The sequence below is a fragment of the Apodemus sylvaticus genome, chromosome 2 (assembly GCF_947179515.1).
Source record: "Apodemus sylvaticus chromosome 2, mApoSyl1.1, whole genome shotgun sequence".
Taxonomy (NCBI): domain Eukaryota; kingdom Metazoa; phylum Chordata; class Mammalia; order Rodentia; family Muridae; genus Apodemus; species Apodemus sylvaticus.
The window spans coordinates 79,521,995-79,539,755 of record NC_067473.1 but is presented as its reverse complement, the minus strand read 5'-3'; the positions used below and the strand labels follow the sequence as shown (position 1 = coordinate 79,539,755).

Below are 17,761 nucleotides of genomic sequence, written 5' to 3'. Positions count from 1 at the left end.
AGGAATTCTATCACCTAGTATGTACCAAAGGAATTGAAATCGAGGCCCAGAAAGATGCCTGTTCAGTCAGCTTCCTGACTTATTTAATTACTTACCTATAGATAAATGGATAGATGGATGTATGGATGTATGGATAGATGGATACATAATGTGGTATACCTAGGCAACGGAGTACTATTCACCCTTAAAAGAAGGCAATTCTGACACATGCTACATACAGTATGTATGAACATTGTGTTGGACAAAATGAATGTCATAAAAAGACACACACACAAATATCTGTTTACATGAAATATTTAGAAGGGTCAACTATACAGCCTGCCTGCTTTCCAGAGTGTGGCCTGTGCCCTTACTTAGCTCTGGGACCCAAGTGTTCAGAGCTTGACAGTGTCTTCATAACTCTTCATCTTAGCTATGCATTTACCCTGATTTGGCTGGTGAAGAAACTGAGACTAGGTAATTTAATCCCCAATAGTCAAGAGACTCTCTGCCTCTCGGCTCTGCGCTCAGCCCGTCCCCCAGATGAACTTCATCTCCCCTTGCCCAGGCTTCTGTGTCCACTAGAAACACAGCTGTGGAGGGGAGAGGTCCCTGTGTGGCAGAAGAGCCTCTTTAAAGGGCTCGCTGAGTTGCAGGGGGAGACTAGGAGTTTTAGGTTGGCGCTTTCCTTAGTGGTAGAGATCTGTATTCAATCCCCGGGACTGCAAAATAAAAAAAAAATTAAAAAAAAAATAAAAAACCTTCAAATCAATACATTGGCAGAATTTATAAGCAACATTCTTATCCCACACTACAGTAATAAAACTGGTAAGTATGTTGTTTTCTATTTTTAAAATGTGTATGTGAGGCACCCCACCCCCACCCCGACATTTTTGGTGTTCCAGGGGCTAGAGGGATGACAACACAGTGATAACATTTTAATGCTTTGGGGACAATTTTCATATTATCAATGAAGATGGGAGACTTGGACATGGAGCTGGAGAGAAAGGAGCGCTGCTTCAGCCCGACTGGGCGTGGTGCCTGCGGTACCAGTGAGCAGTCAAGCAAGGTAGGCAAGGGCAGGCTGGGACACACCCTGCAGGTTGCTGATGCTCTGGGACAGGGCAGACCAGGACCTGGCAGAGGACTCAAGGTCAGTCCCCAACATGAGAACCACCTGCCACCCTAGCTCCCGGGGATCTGACACCCTCTTCTAGCCTCTATGGGCATCTGCACACATGGCCTATACACATATAATCATACATATAAATAAAAATAAATATATATTAAAGGGTGCTATTCCTGGTGTTCCAGAAATCACTGTCCTATGTTTAAGCCCTCCTGATCCTTACAAATGTGTCTTAGTACTTATGCCTGTTATACACAGCATTCCCACACCACAGCCGCACACCATATCCCACAAACGTGTATTCATCACATGTCAACCAAAAAGGCCTAGATCAGCACTGGGGATCACAGATGAGTTTTCTCAGGGAAACAACCATATGCATTCTCACTTATTAAAGTTTATTAGGTACAAAGGAATGAGTCTGCAGCAGGGGACACCAATAAATACAAAATACAGGTGAGACCTTGGGGGAGTCACAGTCTGCAATGTGAGGATAAGCAAGAAGAGCAGGGGCGTCTCCACGTGGGAGTTCACGGTCGGGGGCCTAGCCTGCACTCTGCTGGTGGGAACTGAATGTGCCCACTCGGACGTGGAGGGGTAGGCTCCACGGCAGGTCTTGAGGAGAGCTGCCAGGCCAGATCCCTGAGACTGCTCCTGGCTGGCTATTTTTGGTTTCTGCTTGTTCCTTCCTTCTGTCCTTAAATAACTTTGTAAAAAATATTTGTTTTGTGTATGTGTGCATGTACGTGTGTATGTGTATGTGTGTATGTGTGTGCATGTGTTTGTGTGTGTGTGTGTGCACATGCCATCCACAGGTATCTTTTTTGGTCTATCTCTATCTTATTACTAGAGTTTCTCACTACACCTGCAGTTTGCAGCTCATTGTTTTTGCTAGGTTGGCTGGCCTCTGACCTTCCTGGGATCGGCTGCCTCTACCCAACTTTTCCCAACCCTCTAACAAGGATTACAGACATGCACCCCACGCCCAGCTTTTATGTGGGTCCTGGGGATATGAATTCAGCTCCTCACGCTTGGGCAGCAGAGGTCTACTACAGAGACATCTCCTCACTCTTGAATAGTTTAAATTCTTGTACCAGTAGCGTAGAACATGGTGTTCTACAGTGTACATGAATGGTTCACGTAGTATGTGGACAACTCACTGGGCAAACAGACTACTTCAATGGCAGGGCTGCCTTCCTGATGGCCCTCATCGTAGTTATGAAAGCTTTTTTAATGATTATGACTTTGCATGGCCGGGAGAAGCAAAATCATACTTCACTCCTTGGAGAATCAAAGAAGGCTGTGAAGAGCTGCCCTGGCCGGGCGTGGCTGTCTGTCTATTCAGGGCAGCTGACCTTACTGCATGTATCTGCTGGGCACCCCAGGCACAACCACCAGGCAAGAGAGTTGTCTGTGTTCTTCAGCTCAGAGGGCATGTCCTTTGGGCTGATGGGTGTTCTAGGATTCCTACCAACAGGGCCAGATATTTGAGATAGACTCCAAGAGCTGCTTTGCTCTTCTCTGTGAGTTTGTATATGGTTGCATATGTTCGTGTGTGGGTTGCGTGTGCACATGTAATGCGTGAGCCTCTGAGAGGTCAACGTTGGGTGTTGTGGCCTCAGGAGTTGCCACCGTGTATTTTGAGACAGTGCCACTTTCTGGAACCTGGGGCTCCCTGATTAGCTTGGCTGGCCAGTGAGTCACAAGGATCTGCCTGCCTCTGCGTCCCCAGCAGTGGAATAACAAGGGTGTGCGACGACACCCAGCTTTTTGTGTACTCCTTAGGCTTACGGGGCAGGTCTGTGACCAGTTGATCTACTTCTTCAGCTTCCTTTGTGTGTGTGTGTGTGTTTTGTTTTTATATATATGTTGTATTTTCCACGTAAATCTTACACTCTGAGTAGAGTTTGGGAAGGGAGATGTCTGAGGTAAAAATAACCTTATCGTAATCATGAGCTATATATATATATATTTGTAGTCTGCAGGGGTGGGAGGATATCAAAATCTCCTAAAGCTGACATTACCCTGACTACCAGCACGGAGCTGGGAACCTGGAGGGGCTGAAGGGATGTGGAGACTGGGCACTAGGGATGCTGTAAACAGTAAGAGAATTGGCTACTTGTAAAAGAATTCAGATACAAAAGGGGCCCTGCGAAGGCACAGGAGGGGCCACGCCCACTCTAGCCTCTGCATTGGGATACATATATACATTAGGCAGCAAAATGACATCCCTGTACTGCTAAAAAGAAGCGAGACATGGCATCTCGCTCACTGGAAGCTGTGTGGCAACACCAGGACCTGGGGACACACTGCTTTCTCTGAGCTGTATGGTTTATAAGGCATTATTTGGTTTGATTTTGCAGTTGGTGTGGTGAGAGTTATGCCAATAAGAAGCTGTTGTGGATAGTTATGACTTTTGGACTACTTGAAAACTAAGGATGCTCTCTCTGGAAGAGGTTTCAGAAGGACCAGCCTGCAAGCATGTATTATAGTCACAGTGGACACTACAGGGCGGGCAGGATAGGGCGCCATCTGTACAAGACAGACAAATGCCAGGATGCATATTTTAAAAATATTAAAATATTACTCAAATAAAAGTTGACTAAAATGGTGCTTTAGGGTTCGTGCAAATCATATTTACAATAAACAAATGCTCCGTCCAGAGCCTGTATGTCAAATGCGTAGAGCTTGAGTACAGTGGAGTCCAGAGGAGTTGTCCTGGTGTCCATCTAATCCAGAACCCCAGGACCTTGGCTTCACCATCTTCTCACCGGAGTGCCTTTAGAGATAACTGCAGAAACATGACAGAATATTACCACAAAAACATTCTCGTGAAGACTCTTTGCCTATGGAAGATGCCATGGCTGGGATCTCAGACTTGTCCCCTCAAGTGCCTGCCCCCACGAATGCGTAAAGCCTCTCTCCCTGAAGTCATTCTTGTAAGGTATTTTTATCACTATAAAACTTGGAAACAAAAGTAGACCAGGAAAGGACTAAATTCATGCATTTGGAGAAACAAAGGATTTCTAAAGAGAAGCCCACATCACGAGCCGTGAGAGATGTCACCCTTATCCAGGCTAGAAAATTCTAAAATAGAGAGCTATTTTGGGTGAGAACAAGGTATTTATGTGGTTTTTTTTCCCTCCAAGCTTTGACAATTAATTACATGTAACCAAGATCATTAAAATTGTCATTAAACTTTGGCCAAAATCATTATAACATTGGTGGAAGAAAACGCTGCAAAGAACTGTCTATTCTATAGGTGATCGAGAACACAAAATTATTTGTCTCAGATGTTATGGGGCGTTCCTCGGGCTTCTGGAATGATCAGAGTCAGGACTGACTGAGACTGCAGGGTTCTGAGTGAGTAAAACTGCTTCTGTATGCCGTGCCGACTCTAAGGAAAGCCCCTACCACAGGGCAGAAACTGTAGGTGTTTCATTCTAGGTACACCAAATGGCCTTCTTACAGAAGAGCAGTCAGAGAGGAAAGCATCTACAGAGAAGAAATCCCTGCAGAGCGGTGGTGGGTCTCAACCTTCCTAATGCTGAGATCCTTTAATACAGTGCCACACCCTCCAAACATAACTTTAATTTGCTACTGTTATGAATCATAATGCAAATATCTGATCTGCAGGACATCCGATATGACCCCTTTGGGAGCCGTGATCCACAGGGAGAGAACCCCAGAGAAGTCCAGGCTTTATACTCAGGGCCCAGGGAGGTGTTACCTGAGAATTTCTGGCTTTGATGTCATCAGAGCTCTGCCCAGCTGCCTCAGCTTGGAGCCAGGAACCAGGTGTGCGGCCTGAGAGAAACAAGAGTGATCTCACCATCTATTGGCCCAGGGCCTCTGTACTCTGTGGAGACACTTCTGCTAAACCAGCACTCAGAATACCAGCAGAAGATCTCCAGGCAACATGAGCCCAACCTGAAACCTTCTGCCTTCTGGCCCCGGGCTGTGTGTTTCCACCCGTCTTCTGTGTCACACGCCGTGGGATCAGGGAGCCACAGGCAGTGATGTGTGAGAAGGCCTTTCTGACTGGCATGTCCCAGGCCTCTGGGCACACTTCTCTGTCTGCCATTGTCTCAGTGTCAAGTACCATGCAGGGTCTGCTAAAATGGAGGAAGATTACTATCGGAAGAATTCAGGCTTCCATTTACTGAAGCTCCAACAATATGTCCAAGATCTATTGGGCTTCAGTGTAGTACAAGTTGCCCAGGACAGAATGACACAGTTAAGAATTGAAAGAATGTAGAAGATAACCGGGGGTTGGGGTGGGGTAGGGGTGGGGGTAGAGGTGGGGGGTGGGGGTAGGGTGAGGGGGACCCCAATGCTTCTTACCCTGTGTGTTCCACATTCAATTCCAATTTCCTGTCCTAGTGTCACAACAAAAGTCTAATTTTTTTTTAAAGATGATTTACTCCAGTTTTGAAGTCACATCTCCAGGTGCTCCCAAAATTTCCCTTCAGTCAGAGCTCCTGGACCTCATTTCCTGGTATCTTCTCCCCTGAGGCGTTTGGCAGGAACCCCCTGCCACCTGTCCCTTGTCTTGCTGCTGTGGTGGACTAGGGACTCCACAGCCATGTCTCACAATGCCCTCTATAATCTGCATTTCTGAGCCAGTTAAAAGCCATGTGGTTATTGAGAACCGTCTCTGACAAAAGGTTCTAGGTGCTGGGAGCTTTATTTAGGGTGACATTACAGAGCAGCAAGCAGCGGCTTGAATGTTCATGAAGATGGTTTTGGGGGGTGAAATTGTAGGACAAGAAAAATACAGGCTTTTAAAATCCATAAAAAAACATAAGAAGCAAGTTTCCTTCTTGGGTGTTAGAATTACTATTTTAAAAATCTCCAACACTTTGGCAGCGTTCTAGAGTCTTACATATTTGGCACCATACAGTCTCACAGGTAAGGCACAGTTTTCAGTGAACCCTCACCGAGTGCTCTGAAACTCACAAAACACTGATCAAGGTCCGAAACAAGGACTGCATTTGTTCAAGAATAAAGGTGTTTTGGAGCCAATCACAGAGAGCATGCTAGCTTTTCAGCTAGCTTGAGTAACAAGAACCAAGACACTGACAGGCAGCCCGGGTGTACTTCCGCATGGGGGAGAAGGCTTGCAGACTGTGGTCCTTAGCTTTACATACAGCCTGCCTGCTTCAGACAAACCTCTCACTGGCCATAGATTTCATGGGCAGGCTGTTACGAACATTTTAGTTAGATTGGTATCCCCTGTGGATTGCAGTGCGGGATACTTGCCACATCGGTCAGCATTACTCAGTCAGTGCCTTGCCTAAGCACTGGCCTACTGGTAACCACCGCAAAGGACTCTGGGAACAACATCTGCCCCCATCTGAAAACTAATGTGTGGTAACATAGGCTTCACAGGTAGGCAGCTCCCACCAGCTTCCACAAGTCAATCAGAACACAGTGGAAGGAGGAATTAGTTTCTCTGTGAAAAAGCAGGGCAAACTAATTAGTTCTAAGAAAGACTTCACTGCTGTTGGAAGTGAGTGGCTGGGACATCCTCTGAATTGACAGAGCAGCTTAGAGGGATATTCCCCTATGAGGTGCCACTAGCCTCTCTGGGGTCACTCTGTAAGTGCAGCACTTGCCACCTGCTGTCTCCACACAGATGGGCAGAGACTCGGATCCTGTGGGGTTTCCACGTTTGCTTCTGTAGCTCATAATATGAAATGCATTTCAGCCCTCTTCCTCATCCCATGACTCCGTTGTACAGAGAGCCAGATACTGCCATCTTCTGTCTCAGTCATGGACATGGCTGTGGATAAAAGGCAGAGGGACCATGGGCTTAAAGATTAGCTGTGCTTGGACCACTGAGCCCCTGATGGCTTCTAGCCTAACATTTTGTCATGTGGAAACCAAGGGTGCCCTGTTACCTTGTCTAACCACAGCTATACTTTCATACTAGGAGTAAAATCCATTTACAGGCAACAGGAAGATGGACAGGTGGGACTTGGACAGGGTGCGGAAAGGGTTTACAAACTTGGATGGCCATTAAGGCAGTCTTAGATGCGCTAACACCAGTCTTGGAGAGCAAGCACTGTGAAGTGTTAACTCCATTTGGACTCTTAAACAGACCAGACCTTCAGACCTGTCACTCAGGGGCCAACACTGCTTAAACCTTGGCAGGAAAGGAACAATATACATTTTTTACATATTCAATACACATTTTATACACTATGCATTTTGTATATTGAACAATATACATTTTTACATATTCAATATACATTTATTATAAAAACCTGGACAGAATAGTAAAGAAGTAATGAAAACTACGCAGATTCTCCACATTTAACCTTTTGTGCACTTCTACACTCAAATTCTCCTTTACTATACAATACACAATTCAATATACTTTTATAAAGTGTTTTTATGTTCTTTTTGTGTAGCATTGCTTGCATGACAATTATTGTGTCACTGAATATTCAATATACTCTTTTAATGGCCACAAGAGTTCTAGTATGTGACTCTGTCATAATTAATTTAAACCCATTGATGGAACTTCATGCTATGGCAATTTTTTACTCTGAAGGTAGTTTAGCAATGTACACGTGGCTGGATATTTTAAAATATGGCAGGGCAGGGGGGTGCCCTTGAGGTGATGGTTAGGAGGGTGGGCCCCCTCTGCAAAGAAGAAAGGGGTCAACCTTACTGGGACCTGCCTGTTCCATTGCCACCACAGAGGTAGAACTAGACGTGACCAGTGGCCATGTGCTTTTTCTACTTAGGATCACACTCTTGGAACACCCAGCCTTTGATTTCTGTAGAATGAACCCCTTGGTGCGGCTCGTTATAGCAGGGTGGTGGGGAAGTCCTACAGCTTATGGAAAGCATTGGCAAGTTGGATCAAAAATGCCTCTAAATTAAGAGTTGGACAATGTAGAGCTGTACTCACTGGAGTGGCTATGAAAATACAGAAAAAGAAAATTAAATCAAAATCTGAAGGTTGTGATGAGGGTGTGGAAAGATGGAAACTACTCTGCACAGACGGTGGTAATGTAGAAGAGTGATTGGACTGCTATAGATCCCAGCATGGTGGTTCCCCCAACAATTACAAACAGAATTTCCTTATGCCCTAACATCGTACTTTAGGATGTGTGTGTGTGTGTATAAATCAACTGAAAACCTAGTCTTGAAGAGTCCTCTGAACACCCATGAGTTCCATTATTCTCAACTGCTAAAATAAGAAAGCAGTCCAAATGTCTGACAGTGATGCATGGCAGGGCAGTGGTGGCGCACACCTTTAATCCCAGCACTAGGGGGGCAAAGGCAGGCGGAATTCTGAGTCTGAGGCCAGCCTGGTCTACAGAGTGAGTTCCAGGACAGCCAGGGCTACACAGAGAAACCCTGTCTTGGAAAAAAAAACCCAAAAACAAACAAACAAACAAAAATAAAAAAAAAGTAATGTGATGTATAATACATGCACGTACCTGTATGTCTATCAGCAAAGACTATTAAAGGAAGGACATTCCTGGGATATTCCTTGGGATATTCTACAAAGTGAAATAAACCAGCAACAAAAAGCAAATAGCATATGCTTCTACCTATAGCAGGTATTTACAGCATTCAAAATCATAGGGAAAAAACTGAATGGTGGTTGTCAGGGGCTCAGGTAGGAGGAGGCCTAGGGCTATGACTTAAGGTATATGGAGTCCTGGTTCTGCAAGGCGAGACTCAGCCTCAAGTTTGGTTGAGTAGCAGTGTGATCACACTGATCAGGCCAACACTAAAAACTTGGTGTAGATATGGACGTTCATGCCACATGTTTTATTTTTCTCGAGACTGAAAATTCCTTTAGAAAGTAGACACTGGGATGTGAGCACAGCCTGGTGGAAATCTGCCACTTTCCCACTGAACTGACTGTGATGGATGTACTGGGAACATGGGACTAAGATGGCACGTGTGGCGTTTCCCCTCCCAACCTCTACCATGGTGTGGCTCTCGTGGGTATATGTGTGGTACTCACGGGTCTAAATCTCTCTAGTGGGTAAGAGCATTTGGTGGGCAGGCATTTGGTCACATAAACAATGACCTTCCTGCTATAGTGACATTAAGTATTTGTGACCTAAGCATTTTCCTAAAAAATTCCAACTGATAAGATTTTTTTTTTTTTGGTTACTTGAATACACATTAGTAAAACAAAATTCATTGTTAGTGAGATTGTGTGTGTGTATGTGTGTGTGTGTGTGTGTGTGACACATGACAGCCAGCCCTAACCTGACTGCACTGTGCTTAGAAATGAACTGCACTGCCTGGTCTCTAGAGTGCTCGGACTTGAGTGATAATTACCCAGGTCCTGTGTTGACTAAAGAAACTTACTATGGACCCAGGCATCCTTAATGGCCATTGACCTTTACCCTGGAATGCCTGGGCCGGCTCCGCAGCCTGCAGGGCTGTGAGGTATTAGCCGCAGTCTTTGCCTCTGCACAGTCCATTTATTGCTGTGGGGAAAGGGATGGGATATTCTTTTTATTACTTTATAGTGGGAAAGTAAGAAACAACTGAAGGAAGTAAAACAATTTCACCTCCCAGCTATGGATTCCATGGATAGCTGTAACACACGCCTTGCTGAGGGCCGCCTTAAAACCCAACCCTAACCCCACCTTCTGCACAGATTGCAGGGCTTCTACCACACCTTTGACCATTCAGTTCCTGGAGAAAAGACACACAGCTGTTATTATTTCCAATAAGCCTTAATCAGCACCAGAGCTGGCCAGACAGCCCCTCCCTGCTATCAGAATCTACTTTCCTATTGGCAACCCTGAGTTATTACTATGTTTCATCTGGGCTGCTCTTAACTCTAATTGGCCAGTCCTTGGGGCCATGCTTTCTTGACTCCTAACCCATGGTGTCTTTCTCCTCTCTCCAGCTTCTTTTTCTCTGAGTGGCTTCCTCCAAGCCCCGCCTATCTCAACTCTGACCAGCTATTGGCTGTAGGCATCTTTATCCACCAACCAGGAATAACTTGGGAGCAAGGTCACACAGAGCCACTTGGGTCTATGTGTGGACTAGCTCTTCTCTGGGGCAAACAGATCTAGGGGGCCCACACTTAGCATTGCAATACATAGCCATAGACCAAACCTCAACAGAGAACAAATTTATTTAATCTAAATTGGAGCTGGGTCTAAGTATCTGGTTTCTCCCAGTGGATAAGGATGCCACAGCATATGCATTCATAAAGTGTAACCACCATCAGTAGCTGTCTGCAGAACTTTTCCATCACCTTAAAAGGAAACCCCAGGCCAACCAGCTGCCACTCTCATTTCCCAAGCCCCAGTCCCTAGCAGCCACTGTTCTAACCACCTCTATGGTCCTGCTCACTTTTGACATTTCATATTGGTGGAATGTGGTCTTGGGGAGGGCTGGCTCCTTTCACTGAGCGCAGTGCTTTTAAGTCCACCTGGGTTGTATGCCGTAGCACTGACTCCTTTTTAGAGTTGAACTGTATCTTATGGTGCGTCTATACCCAACTACATTGACCAGTTCATTTATGACTCTTGATTATTATCAGATTATTATTAGGCTATAAATATTTACATTCCATGGTTTCCTTTGAACACTAGCTTAAAAGTTCTTTGGAGTCTAACTAGTGCCATTAGTTTGGATTTGGAGTGTCTCCAAGGGCCCATAGGTTAAAGGCTTTGTGACACTACTGGAGGTGGTAGGGCCTTTAAGATGTGGGGCCTAGGAGGTCTTAAGTCACTGGGAACTTGCCCTTGAAACAGACTGACATCTGAGCCCTGCCCCGTCTTTCTTTATGAAGACACTCAAATTTTCATCCATCTGAGACCCGTGCACACTTTATAAGTTTGAGCCCTAGGCCGCCAGCATGGCCTCACCAGAGGCAGGCACACTGGGCCCTGAGGATTGTGAAATACACCTGAACTAAAATGCTCTCCTGGTCTGTGCTGTCCCTGGCCTGAATGTTTTCCTGCTCATGGGGAAATGTGGCTTTGTCCCTACCTAGGGATCTCTGACTCTGCCACCCTCCCTGTCCATGCCCGACGTGGCTCCCTCAGTAGTCAAATCCCAAACCTCACATCAGTTAACTGAGGTGTGCTATAAATAACCATCAGCACTCTTATGCATTAAGAAAAAATTCTACTCATCTGTCCTGGCTAGTTTTATGTCAACTGACACAAGCTAGAGTCACCTGAGAGGAGGGAACTTTGATTGAGGAAATGCCTCGGTGAAGACTGAGCTTTAAGTCAGCCTGCAGGGACTTTCCTTAATCAGTGATCAGCGAGGGAGGGCTCAGTCCACTCTGGGTGGTGTTATCCCTTGACTGGTGGTTCTGGGTTCTCTAAGAAAGCAGTCTGAGCAAGCCAGGAAGAGCAAGGCAAGAAGCAGCATTCCTCCAAGACCTAAATCAGCTCCTGCCTCCAGGCTCCTGGCCTGCCTGAGTTTCTGCTCTGACTTCCTCAGTAATGGACGGCTTCCTGGAAATGTAAATTAAATAAACCCTTTCTTTCCAAGTTGACTTTAGTCCTGGGGTTCCATCAGCAATAGAGACCCTAACTAAGATACCCATCCATACAGCGTGTGAGGTGAACCTGGCATTCTCCTCTCTGTGGCATCTGATGTCTACTATGCATCTGCCAGTTCAAGTGCCTCTACTGCCCTGCAAAGCAATGCTAGGCAGACACGTGCCCACTTCCACCCACGGCTTGGTTTCCTTGTTCATCAGAACCTTGAGAAGGCTTGGCTTCCAGAGCATTTACAGCTCTCTTTTCTTATCGCTATTCAGAGGGCACAGCAGGCTCCTCTGTCTTAAGTGAGCACAGCCAGCAGAGAGAGTTGTGCCCATGCTGGGGCAGGGATGCTGGCAGCTTCTCTGTATTGAGCAGAACAGACGTTCCCCATTCTGTTCCTAGGGAGGTGAGTCCCATGGAAGGGCTCTGCAGGGACAGGACCTCTGCAGGGACAGACCCTCTGCAGGGACAGGTACATGAGTCTATTGTTCCTGGACTTGGGTTTGAGGCCAGCCTTAAAGCTGTAATTTTCCTTTTGAGTGCACATGAGTGGGACTAAGGCTCTCCTTTGGTGGTCGGATAAGAACACCTCCAACCTCATGTTGCTGCTTCTGCCATCTCCTGCCTTCTGCCACATGGAATGATCTAGTTCTGCACAGGAACTACTGAGGAGTAGCTGCAGAATCCCTGTGCAGTCATCTCTCCAACTCTATTTTCTTTGGCCTTCCTGCCGTTTTGGCCCTGAGTGGCATCCATCCATCCAGCCTCCTCCTTTCTAGACTGGATGGAGCTAAGTGAAAGTGCCTTTTGGAGCCTGCCTGTGAGCTGAAATTTGGAGGAAGAGCCCCCGGCTCCGTGGTTCTACTTTAGCTGTGCATCGCAGACAGCGGGCAGCTTTCAGGAACTCTGACACCTGTCTCCCTGGCTCTCACTCTTGACTGCTTGCAGGGGTTAAAAGGGCTGCAGGGTCGTCGTCGTCGTTGTGTGTAGGCAAGGTTGACAACCATTGGCCTCTGATCATTTTCTATTTTGTAGTTTGCCAGAATCTAATGAGATTCTTCTCCAGATATGAATGCAAGGAGCCCATGTCCCATGTTGTCTGGTTGTCAAGTCTCCCGGCCAAAGGCCCTGGGGAGGGAAGGATGCCTGGTTCATTTCAACATCTCCAAGAGGATGCCAGTGAACACTGGCATTCTATAGACATCTCTCCGTGAACCATTAGGCATCAGGACAAATACATGTGCTTAAGATGGAAGTCTGCACACGCAGCATCCTTGCTAAGGTACAGTAAAGGCACAGTGTTATCTGTAGGTGCCTTGCACTGTGGAGGGGCTTGGTAGAGCAGTACTTACTTCTGGGGACCTTGCTGGGGTAAATCTTCTGACAAGGTTTGTATTCATCTGGAGGGGGAAAGTCTTCCATGGAGTGGAACGTGAATTTAGACTCGAAGTCATCTGTACATGTGAGAAATACGGGAATTGGAGTTTACTTAGATTACTACTGGGACCCACGTGTGACTGTTTTCAGAGGCACACTGGTCATCCTGGCAGGATACCCTGCTTGCAGCTTGCCTGCGCTGTGCAAGGGTTTTGATGGCAGGGTCATTTCTCCAAGAGTCCACCTGCTTTTCAATTGTTCCTGGCGGGACAAGGGGATGCACCAGAGGCCAGGTGCTGTAATTCCCCATTCCCATGTCTGAGATCCAGATCCTCCGCCCACCTCAGGGAGCCACTGGAGGAACAGAAGGGCTCCAGGCAGGGGAAGGACCTAGCAAAGAAGCTGGTCCTAGCGTTCAGTAAGAGTACCTACTGCAGTCAGCTTAACTGTGTCCAGTGTGAGGCCTGGGCTTCCCAAAGCAAATGGGTTCTGCCCTGGGGCTCTGGTGAGGAGGGAAGTGGCCCTGTCCCCTTCCTGACTGACAGTCCCCTTTGTGATCTGACAGTAGTTGAACACACAGAAGGGATGTGGAGGGCCTGAGGACCCTAAGTGTCTGTCTTCCAACCTTTTTTAGTCCTCCTCCTGCCTGTCCAGAAGTCAACTCGCCCTTCCCTTTCTCCGAGCCACTCTGGTCTTGTAGGCTTATAGGTTTACCCTCCGTGGCAGTGTGCATAAATGTGCATGCACGGTTTTAGTGCCAGATGTCTTCCCTTCCTCTGTCTGAGTCACACAGCTAGAGAGGGTCCTAGACCCTTCCAGACGACGTGGAGAGCGAAGCCCCATTTCACACATCCTGAAGGCTCTTCCTCGTCTCTCTTCACTGCTCACTGAGAAACAGATACCACAGTGACAGCAGGGGAAGCTGCCCAACTGTCCGCCCCACTTGGGTGGGCAGGGAACGCTTGTCCTGTCTTTGGGGGGCAGGAAGCCTGAAGTGGGGTCCTTACCTAGCACGTGTTGGCTTCCATTCCGCAGCTGGCCTCCAAGCTGCTGGCTTTTGCTGGAAAGCTCTGTGGTGGGGGATCTTGCAGGTGGAGCTGGAGGTGGGTTTAGCTTCCCCCCACTGGTTCCTTAACAGAGAAGAGGCAGCTATTGAGATCCAGCAGTAACTTTATGTGAGAGGCTAGGTGCTTAGTCCCTGCGATGATGCGGAATAAGTAAGAGGACAACAACCAGCTGGAGCCAACCTGTTTCGGATTGAGTTACAGCTTCCTTAACTGGCATACGTTGCATACCTCTCTGAACCTCGGTTTGTTCATCTATACAATGGGAATGATAGCAGCAAGTAGTTGAGAAGATTAAGTAAGTTAAAGTGCACGATACAGGAAATGTGTTGACCTTAGCTGCCAGCACACTATTAATGATGTAATAAGCCTCATGGTCAGATGGCCCAGCCCTAGAGAGGAGCCCACTGCAGAGCAACAGGAACTGGAACGAAGACCTCCAGGCAAGTGCCCAGTGAGATCAGAAGGAGGACCTTCAGGGCTGTTCCTGTCCTGCACTCTGTCTGGTCTAACTCCCCACCACCACCATGCTTTATAAGCCTTGCTTTTCTGTCCAGCCTGGGTAAAACCTTCTTGCCTGCCTGGGTCCATCTCACACCAACCTCCTTCCTCACACCTTCCGGGGTTGGTCATGGAGGTGAGAGGCTCTCTCTTTCCTCTACAGTGTTTTGCTTGCTGCCTCCTACGATGTCTCTAACCCACACCCTGGCGCCTCAGTACGGATGTTCTACTGCTGCTCATTTCCTCGGTGACCCTGGCCACCATGGCTCACTGCTCCTCCTAAGGATAACAGGGCCTCTTCTTTCACCCCATGCTGGGCTGCAGCAAGAGCACCCTCATGTTGGAGCCATCCAAAGACACAAAGAGAAAGGGCTGATGAGTGCCTGCTGTTAGGGCTTGGAATCTGCACCCAGGAGCAGAGTGCCAGGTGAAATGGATAGTGTTGATACTATCCAGCCTCTGCCCTACCCCCAGGGCTTCTGAGCCTGCATCTTTCGTTCCCCCCACCCCCGTTCCCCATACCAGCACCCTTTCTCAATCCCTACATCACCCCTCCTCCATAGTCTTCCTCCAAGCCCTGCCTCCTTCCCAGTCCCAGCCTCCTTCGCCCCCCTCCTTCCTCACCCTCTCTCCTTTCCCCTCCCTCAGTACCATGCTGTCCCCTGGCAAGCCTGCTGCAGGAGATGGGGGAATACGGCTCCGATTCTCCACTGGGTGGGACTCCTCAAGGGCCTAGGAAATAAGTCATGCACTGCATGCAGGCCCTCATTTAGCAATGCTATGTAAAAGGTGGCATTATTTAGGAAATAACCGCTTAAGCAGCTTCCCTTACACAGTAGTGGATGGGGATCCTAGCATTAGGTGCCTACAGATCCCAAGATACCTGCAAGAGCCCAAGAAACTGCACATGTGTCTGAATATTTGTATGTAGTGTGAAGACGTGTGGTGTGCATGTGATATATGCGTTTAACAGTATGTGTGTATATGTGTAGGTAGTGTGCATGTGTGGAGCATGTATATGCGTTTATCTGCTCTGTGGAGTGTGTACATGTATATGTATGTGGTGTGTATTGTGTGTGTGTATATGATGGATGGACCTTGTATATGTGCGCATGCATGTGTATATGATGTAAAAAGTATGTGTGTGAGAGAGGGACTGGTATGCATGAGTGTCATGTATATCAGTGTACTTGTGTGAACAGATGTGTGCAGATGTGTGTTCATCAGCCTGGGCATGTGTTGCGTGTTTCTGTATGTATGCATGCATACACAGGAGTATGGCTACTTGGTTTCTGCTGCACATAGTCCTTGCATGCTCTCTCCAATACAGTGTGCGCTTCATTCACAATCCTCTCTGGGAAGGAAGTATTCTTACTTTGGCTCAATACACAAGCCTGTTTTCTTGAGTGGGCTGGAGAATCTGAAGAACGCAGACTGTGTTCCAGTGGGATGGGCTGTCACTGCAGCTGGAAGCCAGACAGGTGTCAGTCACTCAGGTAACTAAACCAGTCTGGAAACTGGATCTACCAAATCCAGGGAGGAGGTCCGGAGCCAGACTGAAGAAACACCACATCTCCAGCCCTCCTGGCTGCTGGATGCAGCATCCTACAGACTATGAGAGAAACGTCTGCCTGTCACCCTACTTGACAGACAAGAAAGCACAGAGGGGCTGGAGAGATGGCTCAGTGGTTAAGAGCACTGACTTCTCTTTCAGAGGTTCTGAGTTCAATTCCCAGCAACCACATGATGGTTCACAACCATCTGTAATGGGATCCAATGCTCTCCTCTGGTGTGCTTGAGGATAGTTACAGTATACTTGTATAAATAAAAAAATAAATCTTAAGGAAAGAAAGAAAGAAAGAAAGGAAGGAAGGAAGGAAGAAAGAAAGAAAGAAAGCACAGAGAGGCTAAGAGGTTGCTCCGTGACACGTAGCAAGTAGCTGGCAATGCCAAGAGGATCGAGGTTAGAATCTCTGGTACCATCTGTGGGATCTAAGACAGGGCTCCCAGTCTCCCTCAACAGTGGCTTCCATCTCGAAACAAACAGTAAGGTCCCACAAAAAGGCCAGGTTTTAGTGTTCGGATGGAAACTGGATTTGAACCTTGCCAAGGTGTGCACCTGGCTCAGAGGATTCGAGGGTGCTTTACCTGGACCTCGCCGCTTCTTCTGCAGGATAGCCTGAGGGCCAGGGCCTGGAGCACCCGGAGGTGTGGGCAAGGCCTTCTGCGCCTGGAAGCTGGGGGACTTGGGGGGCAGCGGGGGCGGAGTCTCGCTGCCGCTGTTGTTTGGGCCTGGCAAAGGGGGCGGGGCCGCAGCGGCCCTGGAGGAGCCGGAGGCGTAGGTGGGGAGCGGAGGTGGTGGAGGTGGAGGTGGAGGTGGTGGGGGAGGTGGTGGCGGCGGCGGCGGTGGAGGAGCTGGAGGTTCTCGCACGTCCTGTGCAGGGCTGCTGGGCTCTGAGTGGAGCCCCGGGAACCCACAGGGTGGGAGGAGAGGGAGTGGTGGTGGGAAGGGTGGCAGGTGCAGCGGGGCTACTTGGGGCCTCACTGCCTTGTCGCTGAGCGCTGAGGCTGGGGGCAGCGGGGGCGGAGTCGGGGGAGGGTGCGGAAGGGGAGGTGCGCAGGGTATTGGGGGTGGCACCACAGACGGATTCCCCTTGGTTGGAGGGACAGGCGGGGACACCAAAGGTGCTTTGATGGGGGAGGCTGGGGGGAGGGGCGGAGGTGGAGGCGGAGGCGGGGGTGGGGGTGGAGTGGGAGGCGGTGGGGCGGGCACACTGGGGCGAGGAAGGACAGGCCTGGCAGAGCTGTGCGTCTCTGAGGCGTTGCCTAGCCTGGGAGATGCCGGAGCAGGAAGGGGGCCGCTGATGGCTTTGGTGGGCAGCCGGGGTGAAGGTGCTCGGGAGCCAGGGCCCTGCCCGGTCTTGCCACCTGGAGGTGAAGCACATTCTAGGTTAGACCTGCAATATGGGAAGGAAAAGGCTGTGCAGGCCCACTGTGAGGCTGCAAGCCACAAGGCCCCTCTCAGCTGGATCTGATCTCCTCTAAGGCAATAACAAATAACACACCCTTTTCTACGCTTACAGCAGCAGTGTATCTGCCCAGTTTGTAATACAACGTTAAAAAAAAAAAAACACCGAATGCTCCCTGAAGCATAAATGATTACTATTGCTTGCTAATGGTCTTAGAGACCAGATCAGGCCCTCCTGTGTCAT

The 17,761-nt window shown here is 48.3% G+C and overlaps 1 protein-coding gene across 2 annotated transcripts in view; it reads right to left on the bottom strand.

The window, feature by feature from the left end:
• Positions 1 to 1,489: 1,489 nt before the first annotated feature.
• Positions 1,490 to 17,761, bottom strand: part of Wipf3 (WAS/WASL interacting protein family member 3) — a 75,125-nt gene continuing 58,853 nt past the window's right edge. Inside the window, exons 5-9 of one of the 2 annotated variants that reach the window (XM_052173763.1) lie at positions 16,698 to 17,477; positions 13,992 to 14,114; positions 12,960 to 13,061; positions 4,839 to 4,915; positions 1,490 to 3,899 (exon numbers count right to left, since the gene is read on the bottom strand). In XM_052173763.1, coding sequence (XP_052029723.1) covers positions 3,876 to 3,899; positions 4,839 to 4,915; positions 12,960 to 13,061; positions 13,992 to 14,114; positions 16,698 to 17,477 — 1,106 coding nt within the window. In that variant the 3' untranslated portion in view covers positions 1,490 to 3,875. The remainder of the gene's footprint in view (positions 3,900 to 4,838; positions 4,916 to 12,959; positions 13,062 to 13,991; positions 14,115 to 16,697; positions 17,478 to 17,761) is intronic. The other variant, XM_052173764.1, reaches the window with a different exon arrangement.